Here is a 10305-nt window from a genome sequence, read left to right as displayed (position 1 = left end):
TGTCTGCCTGTCTGTCTGTCTGATGGAAGAGGTCTAATCTCCCCTCCTCCCCCCTCAGCGAGCTGTCCTCCCTGCGGACTCTCCTCCTCCACAGTAACCAGCTCAGCCTCCTCTCTGGGGACCTCCTGTCGTCCCTCCCCTCCCTGGAGGAGGTGTCTCTGCACTCCAACCCGCTGCGCTGTGACTGTCTCTCCTCCTGGGGGCCTCACCTCGGCAACCAATCACACCTCAAGATGCAGGAGTCCTCCGTCACGCTCTGCTCCTCCCCGCCGCACCTGGTTGGTCGGGAGCTGCAGGAGGTGGTGGCGGTCGGGTGGGGCGCGGCCGACGGCGGCTGGGGCGGGACCAACAGCTGCTTGCCTCACATCTCTCCTCACGCCTTCCCCCCCGCCATCAACGTCAGTGCCGGGCAGCCAATCACACTGGAGTGCTGGGCAGACGCTGACCCCGCCCCCCAGTTCTACTGGGTGACGCCCACTGGAGACAAGGTGGGCAGAGTCATGAGTGTAGACGTAGAGGTGATGCATTCAAGAGCTTCCCGAAAATGCTGCTGGTGTGTTCAAGGAAACTCCGACAATCAGTTTGTTCTGTTCCTTCCTGGTCAGGTGAGCTCGGAGGCGATGGCTGCACCAATCATATCAGAGGAGGGGCGTGGCCTGAGCAGAAGGAAGAAGAAGAAGCATCGAGTGTCGGAACCCGGAGCGTTAGTGATCGAACACGCAGAACCGTCAGATGCTGGTCAGTCTGGGCCTGCGGGGGGCGCTGCAGCTGCACGAGGGCTGATGGACATTCAGATATTAACCTTTCTCTGTCTGTCTCTCTGTCTGTCTCTCTTTCGTCTGTCTCATCTCGTGTCCTGTCTCCTCTGTCTCATCTGTCTGTCTTCTCTGTCTCTCTGTCTGTCTCTATGTCTCTCTGTCTGTCGTCGTCTTGTCTCTTTTCTGTCTGTCTGTCTGTCTCTCTCCTGTTCTCTGTCTGTCTCTCTGTCTCTCTGTCCTGTCTCTCTGTCTCTCTTCTGTCTGTCTCCTCTCTCTCTCTCTCTGTCTGTCTGTCGCGTCTGTCTTCCTCGTCTCTCTGTCCTGTCTTCTCTCTTGTCTGTCTCTCTCTCATCTCTCCTCCTCTCTCTGATCTCTTCCTCCTCTCTCTCCTCTGTCTCTCTTGTCTCTCTGTCTGTTTTTCTCTCTCTCTCTCTCTGTCTCTCTGTCTGTCTGTCTGTCTGTCTCTCTGTCTCTCTCTCTGTCTCTCTTGTCTGTCTCTCTGTCTCTCTCTCTGTTCTGTCTGTCTGTCTCTCTCCTCTCTGTCTGTCTGTCTTCTCAGGTGGTTTTTGGGGGCGGTATACCTGTGTGGCGGGAAACATGGAAGCGCGGACCACGAAGAGTGTCATCGGTGTTTTGTGACTCCCAGAGGGCTGATGGGCTGGTGGTCCGGTGGGGAACCGGTGGGACGCGGTGACCAGCAGAGAGCAAGCCCATGGCTGGGTATTGGTCTCGCCTGCAGCCTCTCTGGTGGTGTCCTGGCGAAGGTAAAATAATATAATAATATCGATTAGAATTCCTATATTGCATCCATCTGTTTGTTATGTTTTCAGAGGTAATGAGACATTTTCCTGTTTTTCCTGTTACCTTGTGCAGCTGGTTCACGCCCAGTCGGTGGTGCTGGAGGGAAGTTATATCCCAGCGGGGGGCCCGTACGTCTGACGGTCTGACCAGCAGGCGACTCCCCCCTCCCTCTTCCCCGCTGGCTCAGTCACCGTGCACATCGACAACCCCTCAGATCAGCTACAGCGCAAAGGTGAGCACACCTGTCTGTGGTGAGTTCACTGTCTCTGGGTGAGTCTACTGGTCTGTAGTCACCAGTGGGACAGTGCAGTGTCTGTGGATGAGTTCCTGTCTGTAATATACAGTGGGACTAGTGTCTGTGGTTATTTCAACTGTCTGTAATAACAGTGGGAACAGTATCAGTTCCTGTGGTGAGGTTCACTGTCCCTGTAACTCACAGATGGGACAGTTGGTCTGGTGGTTAGTTTACTGTCTTGTAATTCACAGTTGGGAACATGTCTGTGGTTAGTTACTGTCTGTAATAACAGTGGGACAGTTCAAGTTCCCTGTGGTGAGTTTCACGTCCTGTAATAACAGTGGGACAGTGTCTGTGGTGGAAGTTCACATGTCTGTAATATCAGTGGGAACAGTTCAGTGTCTGATGGTTAGTTCACTGTCTGTACATAACAGTGGGACAGTGGTCTCGTGGTGAGTTCACTGATCTTGTAATAACAGTGGGACAGTTCAGTGTCTGTGGTTAGTTCACTGTCTGTAATAACAGCTGGTAGACAGGAAGTGATGTCATGACTCTGTAACTATGGTAACTTATCTCCACCCCCTCTCCTCGCAGGTTCCTGTTGATGTTCAGGAGTATAATCTGACTCACCTCCTTCCTGCCACGGAGTACCACGTCTGCCTCACTGTCTCCTCCTCTCCTCCCTCCCTCACCTCCCCCTCTTCCTCTCCCAGCTCCTCCCCCACCCCCATCTCTCCCTCCTCTTCCCCCTCCTCTCCTGTCCACACCTCCTGTTTGAATGTCACCACGAAAGAGGCGGGGTTCTCGGTGGAGATGGTGGTGTCGCGGCGCAGCAGCGTGGCCCTGGCGGCCGTCATGGGCTCCATGTTCGCTCTGTCCATCATGGCGCTGCTGGTTGTCTACATGGGCCGCCGCGTGCAGCAGCACAAGTCCTGCGGCCACTCGCTGAAGAAGTACATACAGCACGCCACGTCCATCCCCCTGAACGAGCTGTACCCGCCACTCATCACGCTGTGGGACAGCGAGGCCGAGAAGGACAAAGATGACAAGGAGGAGGAAGAGAGGGAGGTGGGAGGGAGGGCGGAGGAGGCAGGGGGGAGTCAGATCGACACCACAAAGACTTACATGTGGTAGCTGGAGGAAGGGGGAGGTTTTAACTGACAGACATTGGAGGGAGTTTATGGGAGGACGAGGAAGGAACGAAGAGAAACTGGATGGATGGAAGAGAGAGGTGACTCAGTGAAGAGCCTGACAGACAAAGTGTTGGTAGAAACAGAACAGGTGGTTAAAAAACAGCTCTCAACATGCATTAAATGCACACTTAAAGGACCATTCTGCTGTTTTAGCCCATTGATTATAAATCCTGTCTCCTTCACATTCTCATCAATTTTCCAATAATCCATACATTTTTTAGATTGATTAACTTCCTTCCTCTATGAAACAAACTTTACAAATATTTTAAAGTTTTCTTTCGAACCTGTATCCAGACATCCGATGACTAAAATCCTTCATCCGGTTCAAATCTCAAAAAGCAACAAGATCTAAACAGTGGATGGTAAACGGTCAATGTATGACAGCTTCTAATTACTGATCAACTCCATATAGAACATAGCTCTAGAGTTTATACACTGTTTAATATTAGAAATTATAGTTTTAATTTGTTGGTTCAAAAGAAATATTGCTTAAATAAATAATAACATGAGAGCAAACATGCCCTTTAGCTTAAAATCAAATGGATTACATATTATTGGAAAGCTGTTTACTAAAGATTGATTAAATGAATGAACTAGTCTATAACTAAACTAAAAGCAGTCCCTGCAGGAAGTTGTGATTACAAGTAACACAAGTTCAGCAAATTCCTGTAAATTCTGCGTTACTTTGCAATTTTCTCCAATCACCACAACTTTGCTGCAAATCCGACCAATCACGGTAGTTCCTGTGAGTTTCACCAATCAGAGCATAACGTTGAGCTATGTCACTAAACTGCTAGAAATTTTATTCTCACTGGAAAAAGGTGCCTTCGATTTTCAATGAATTATGCAACAATAAAATGTTTTATTTAAAATTTCTTTCCAATTTTCACTTTCTCCTGAAATTTCATTGCAAAAAAAGCCTAAAAACATTGCAATATGCATCACAATGTTTTAGAAAAACTGCCATGAAGTTAGGCAATTTATGCTGCAACAATCGAAAAAAAGCTGATATTCACAACACTAAAATACTGAACTGAAATGGTAACATTTTTCTTTGGCTAAGACGAGACTAAAATGTCCAGACTTTCAGTCTTCAGAAACTTTTGTTTACGACAAAACTTCAATTCACTTCATTTTACTTTACTTATACATTCGACATAGTTTTGAGAAAAAAACTCTAAAAATCTAAAAGAATTAAAGAGACAAAATTTGGCTTGTATTCATGTCTTAAGTATTTACTATATACTGCTACATGCTCACTACTTTATTTTAAAATATCTAATAGTACTTGTGAATTTAAGGGGTCAGAACTTTGCTTTCAATTTAGCTTTTACTTAATTTAAAGGTAAAAATATCAAATCAAATTAAAATGACTAATAACTTTACATTTGTGTTTAATTCACTTGGTCAACAAATGTAAAAAATATAAATGCATTGAAATAATATAATCAAAATAAATCGGTACAAAAAGACATACTGTTTCTTAATGAGCTCAAACTGAGACTGAGAATATAAAATTAAGGTGGGATTTAGAGGTAAACAGGATTTGTAGTTAATGTGCTAAAAGAACACCAGTATGTTTCTGTCCTCTGATCTTTTTATTGCTTCCATCAAACCAGCTTCAGTTCATATTTACTCAAACATGGACAGCTGGATGTTAAAGACATTAACAGATTGGATTTCACTCAGATCTGTGTCTCACACTGTGGGTCGGAGGTCAGTAGTCAGCTGCCGTCAGCTGGTTTAAACGGGACGATTCTTCCTCAAGCAGCATCCAAAGAGACTTCTCAGTGCAGATGAACTGCTGAGCTATGAGTGGAAATGTTACTGGATCTCTTTTCTTCTGTCCTCTTCCCTCTTCCCTCTTTCTCCTCTCTGTCAAGCACACTGACAGTCGCTGTACTGTTAAAAGAATCTGATTATTGTAATTTAGTTCATGGTGAACACAAACGCAGCACTAACACTTAGCGCAGACAGCCGCAATGAATATTTCACTTTAACTGTTTTCAGAGTAGCACTTAAGGGTCCCGTATTCAAATCACCTAATTCCCTCAACAGAAATTTCACATATTTGAAAACTTCTAAAGGAAATATTGAATTAATTTAACATTTTATACAACATGGATGTCCACTCATTCCCTCTCTATTTCCAGTTTTCATCAACTGTTGGCTGCAGCTCAAATCACCAAAAATATACATTAAACTGTATGCTGATGACAAAATATTTTACAGTCAGAAATTTAACGTGTATTCAAATTGCCTGCTTTTTGACAGAAAGTTCACATATTTTGAAGCAATTTAAACTCAAATCAAACTGTATACAGATGACATACTATTTTACAGTACATTTTGATTTTATTTTTGTGTCATGCACATAAAGTGCCCAACACTCATGGGCTTACAAGACACAAAAAAACAGTATAGCAGCAGATCAGCATTAATCAAACATTTGATTCCATTACAAAATACAAATTAAACATTATGATATGGCAACAACAACAAAATATTTTGCCTTTTCTACCAAGCTTTTCGTAAAAAGTTTTCTACAAGAAAGGCTCTCTTCTTTAAGTACAATTAAGTTTTAATATATATATGAAAACTTGAATTATATATGTATTAAATCAAACTATGTGCAGATGCCATACTGTTTAACATAAATTTATATATTGCATGTTTTTTATTCTTTTGTTTCATTTTTTTAACACAGACAGGAGACATACAGACATTTACTGTATGTTTTACCTTAAACACCTCCAAAAGCTTCCGGTAACTAACAATGGTTTAGTTGGATAATGTTGCATGTTTGTTTTTATCTCTGCCCGAGATCTGTCTTCTGCTCTCTGTATGTTAGGAAGTGGTGTAAAACTGTTTCCTCTGTGATGACCTCATGTTTTCCAGCCTGCAGGCGTGGTGCTGGGATCAGGCCTTTGGTCTGTAGTCACTTTCAGTTCAGCTTTGAACCAAACAAACATGAACTTTCTGTCTGAATACAGGACATTTAATCCTCCAGAAACTTAACTTTACTTGACACAGTCTTCATCAGCACAGCATGAATGCATCACCACCATATTCTATTCGTTCTGCATTAGGGGTGTGCACAACCCTGCATCCGTCCTGCAGCAGGATGGGTTCAGGTCACAACTCTCACACATCCACGTGAAGAATTTTATGGACACCCACTGCACGGACACTAACAGTGACCACGTTGTGCTTTTTGTTTGTTCAGAGTTATAATCTCTGTTTTATATCCTGCAACTCTAACTTCTTTTGGATTTGTCTACTTTCCAGCTGTTGATGACATTGCACTGGTTGAGGTGAAGGTGCTGCATGCCTTTGCACTCATTATTTAAGACTGTTTGTATACAATCACATCTGTGTGACAACCTGCAAACTGTTGGGCGGGCGAAGAATTTAACAATTACACAATTAATCTGATTTCACCAGAGAAGAACAATTATTTCATGATTGTAAAAAGTGCAAAGGTTCCATATTAATGTGATCAATTTCTCATAATTACAAGAAAACTTTTTATATGTTAAGGATGTCAGAATTAGGATATAGTTTTATGAGATACAATCTTCACAATTACAGGGATCATATCTTCTTATGGTTAGGTTGTTATGCTTGTTTTCTCTTAATTATGAGACAAAGATCCTAAAAATATGAGATTGTTTCTTTATTGTTATGAGAAAATTATGTCATAACTATGAGATACAAACAAGCAGATCTTTTGCTACACAAACATGGCAACTCTGTGTAGACCTGACCGTGCATATTTCTATTTCTATTTCTCTCTTTCTATTCAGAGAATCTCTAGTCATTAGATTAACATCCCTTCCTAAGCCCTGCACCTTTTTGCTTTGTAGACTAATAACCTAGCCTCTGTCAACCTCCTCCTTTCCTGTACTTAGATATGCTATATGCTAGGCTAATCTATGTTGAAAAGACAACCACATTTGAAAGAAGATAAAAAGAGACATATATATGGTCACATTTTAAGTTATCTAATGTTAGAATCGTTAGCTAGCTAGTTCCTGTCTGATCCATCAGTTTGCAGGTTTGTTGTTCAGATTTTTAGCCAAATATTCCCTCAACTGTCTGTCAACCAAAACACTTCAGGAACAAACACCCAAAGGATGCTCTGGGCATTTTAAAGAATACATATTCTGTATATACACACACACTATAGAGAATGAGTGTCTTTGCTTCTCTGGTTGCAGATTCTTCATGGTGAGGACTTTCTGTTTGTTTGTTTTTTCACACTAAAAAATCTCTTGTTGACATGTGAAGGCGTCACCTCCCACTCTGAGAAATTAAAATCGGCATAAATTAAGAACTGAGAATCACTTTAAATCTACTACAAAATGAATGGACTTCTGTCATTGTTCAAGAGTTTTTGCAGACTTGATAATGAAGTAAGTGAAAATACGTCTGAATTAACAACTGTGTGTTTGACTGCAGATGGTTTCAATCATTTCTTTTCTTTCACCTTGGAAAAGTTCACTTACTTTATGTTTCTGAAGCTTTCAACCACAAACTTGACCCAGAACTTCATCCGCTGAGGAAGACCAGGATCTGTGGGGGAAAGCTTCAGAAACAACGAGCAAGTTGGGCGTTGTGATCTGATTTCGGTCTGAACCCCCAGAGTTCAAGGTGAAAACGGAGTAATCATTACACTGCTCCTCTGGTGTCATTTTCATTCAACTTGACAGTAATATGCAGGGTATTTTGTATAAAGTGTATCGCTCTATATTTGAAGACAACTATTGCTTATATTATTATTATTGTATTTATTACTCAACACTGAGCACCAACTGTAACTAAAGATGTGTGTGCGTGTGTGTGTGTGTGTGTGTGTGTGAGGGGAAGATAATATAAATACTCACTTTGTCACTCCACAGCCTGCTGTCTGATTACTAACGTATGTATAACAATGTGTTCATTTTTATAGTAAAACATTATTGTGTAGAAGATAAAAATGTTGATAGACTCCTTCAGTCATTACTTACTCAAAGCAACAAACTTAGAGCAACATTATGTAACTTTGGTTAAAATAACAGCTTCATCATGTTGATGTGCCCAGTGTGTGAACTACGCCACAGCTTTCAGGGGGGCTCACTTTTTCTACTGTCGCCCAAATCATACATGAGTCACATAATCCAGAAATAGAAATGCATGGCAAAGATATCACTGTCACTACAGGAGTTAACGTAAATTCAACCAATCCCTGTCTCACTGGAACAAGTTGCCTTGAGTTTTTAATGAATTATTTCACTTTCTGCAATTTCATTAAAAAAACAACTCAACATGCATCACAATTCTCCAGAAAGAAAGAAATCTGAAATTTAGTCCGCAACATGGCCAATGAGATACTGGAAATAAATCATCAATACTTAAAATACTGCACATATTTCAGTTCTCTCAGTTATTCCTTCAACGATTTATTCCTGAGTTGGATTTAATTCATGGGAATGTGTAACCAAATTTTTGGGAGGATTAAGTTATGTTAGCTAACTTCTTTCATTAAGATGTGTTGTTAGGATTTACAGTGCTAAAAAAACAAACAAACTCGTGTGTCTTTTACCCACATTCCTATTTTTTATTTTTTACTTTTTGATGCTTAAACAAACTTTATGATAAGACAAAGAAGATGAAACGGTACAACAGCATCTCGTATCAGAGAGGACAACAGATAATCAGCCTGTTGACGTGGCGTTCAGATGGGCTTTATCTCATCATCTTAAACCTTATTGTCACAAAGCATCTCTCACAGCCGACTGCTTTTCGCAGGGAATCTACAGCTGAGTGTGAACTGACACGAGCTGACAAAAGCCTGCCGGCTGCAGCTCTCCAACAACAGGACAGACAATTAGAAACTTGAAAATACAGTAAAGTAACAAACTGTGGTCAGTAAGGCAACTAATGTTGATGGTTGCAACACAACTCCTTCACTCTTGGAAGGGTAGGGTGAAGTGAGGCGCGGTATGAATGATGGCACTAAATCCTACACACTGGACCTTTAATAAATGAATTTAGTGGCGAAAATAAGAAAACATCATCATCATCATCGTTTTTATTTCTGGATGCAGTGCGAATGTAAAAACCACAGTCGATAGTTTCCAGTAATTTCATAAAGAACCCACAATGCTGGACAGTAAAGCAAAGAAACCCTCCCTCCATGTCAAAATCATTATATTACTTTTTGTCATATTATCATGATTTCTTGGTTATACGAGAATAAATTTCCAAACAGCTGTGACAAACTCATGTATGTATATATGTAGACATATGTGATAGGTGTAATGACGTGATAATATTTAAAAACATGAATTTAAGTAAAATGGTTGTACTGATTATAGAATCAGTCCCTCCAGTTAGTCATTATGTGTAATGCTGGAATCAGACTCCAGGATATCAGCCTGGAAACGCCAAAATGGAGGACAGAAACTGAACAGAAATCATGACATTTAATCATCTGAGAAGTATAAAAGCCCAATTCCACCAGTAAAAGTAAAAAAGATAAAAACTTCATTCAAGTCACAATTATGACATAGGAAGTCATGTCACCCCTTTTTGCTCTATGCTCCAATAACAGCAACTGTAAGAGAAATACCTAGGATATAGTATTTACTGGAATCCCTTTAAATTGGTTCAAAAGTGACATCCCAGCATAAGAGCTACTCCTGGTACTTCCATAAAACAGATCACATGTTTGTGGCCTCAATATTCGCTGTGTGAAGGTGGTGTGGTCTCCTGTGAAACAAAGATCTGACTCACTCTACACTAAACTCTCTGTATGATGGGTAAATCACAGAGGAAGGCACATCTGATCAGCCTGATAAGTGAGCTAATCTTTTGAGAAGATGTCATTCTAAAACTTAATGGATTCAGATATCAAGACCCTTGATTGGGATAAAGCAAAAGTCTGGAAGTCATTCTGAAGGTCAACAGCCAGTCAGCCAGTTCGAGACGCCGTGGAAACAACCTGATAACACAACCAGAACAAACTAGTGTTAGTTATTAGTCCTTGCTGTAACCAGGTACTTTATCACCAGCAATTTTAGAGGAAGGCTATGGCATATACCTCAGTAAAACCAGGCCTGCTTGGGTAAGGACCATTGACAGTATATATAATGGACAGAGCTTCTGGGTCTGTGAAGTGAAGCCAATGCGGAAGTGTCTTAGAAAACCTGCATTCTATGTAAAGGCCAGCAGGGGGAGCTTCACTGGCATGCAGTCTTATTGAGAAATGAGCCGACTCCTGACTTCCTTTATGAGCTCAGTAAACAGTTTCCTGATGAGTTTCTGGTCTCAGTCT

The 10305-nt window shown here is 41.4% G+C and overlaps 1 protein-coding gene across 1 annotated transcript in view; it reads left to right on the top strand.

Moving 5' to 3' along the window:
* The window catches only part of si:ch211-180f4.1 (leucine-rich repeat neuronal protein 1), a 5667-nt gene extending 2739 nt beyond the window's left edge, over positions 1 to 2928 (top strand). The window contains exons 8-11 of the mRNA XM_035656300.1: positions 59 to 488; positions 606 to 727; positions 1632 to 1791; positions 2389 to 2928. Coding sequence (XP_035512193.1) covers positions 59 to 488; positions 606 to 727; positions 1632 to 1791; positions 2389 to 2928 — 1252 coding nt within the window. The remainder of the gene's footprint in view (positions 1 to 58; positions 489 to 605; positions 728 to 1631; positions 1792 to 2388) is intronic.
* Positions 2929 to 10305: the final 7377 nt, after the last annotated feature.

This window comes from Morone saxatilis, unplaced genomic scaffold (assembly GCF_004916995.1).
Source record: "Morone saxatilis isolate NCDOM2014 unplaced genomic scaffold, NCSU_SB_2.0 Contig15, whole genome shotgun sequence".
Taxonomy (NCBI): Eukaryota; Metazoa; Chordata; class Actinopteri; family Moronidae; genus Morone; species Morone saxatilis.
Note: the sequence above shows the minus strand (reverse complement) of the source record. Positions and strands in the feature narration are given on the sequence as shown.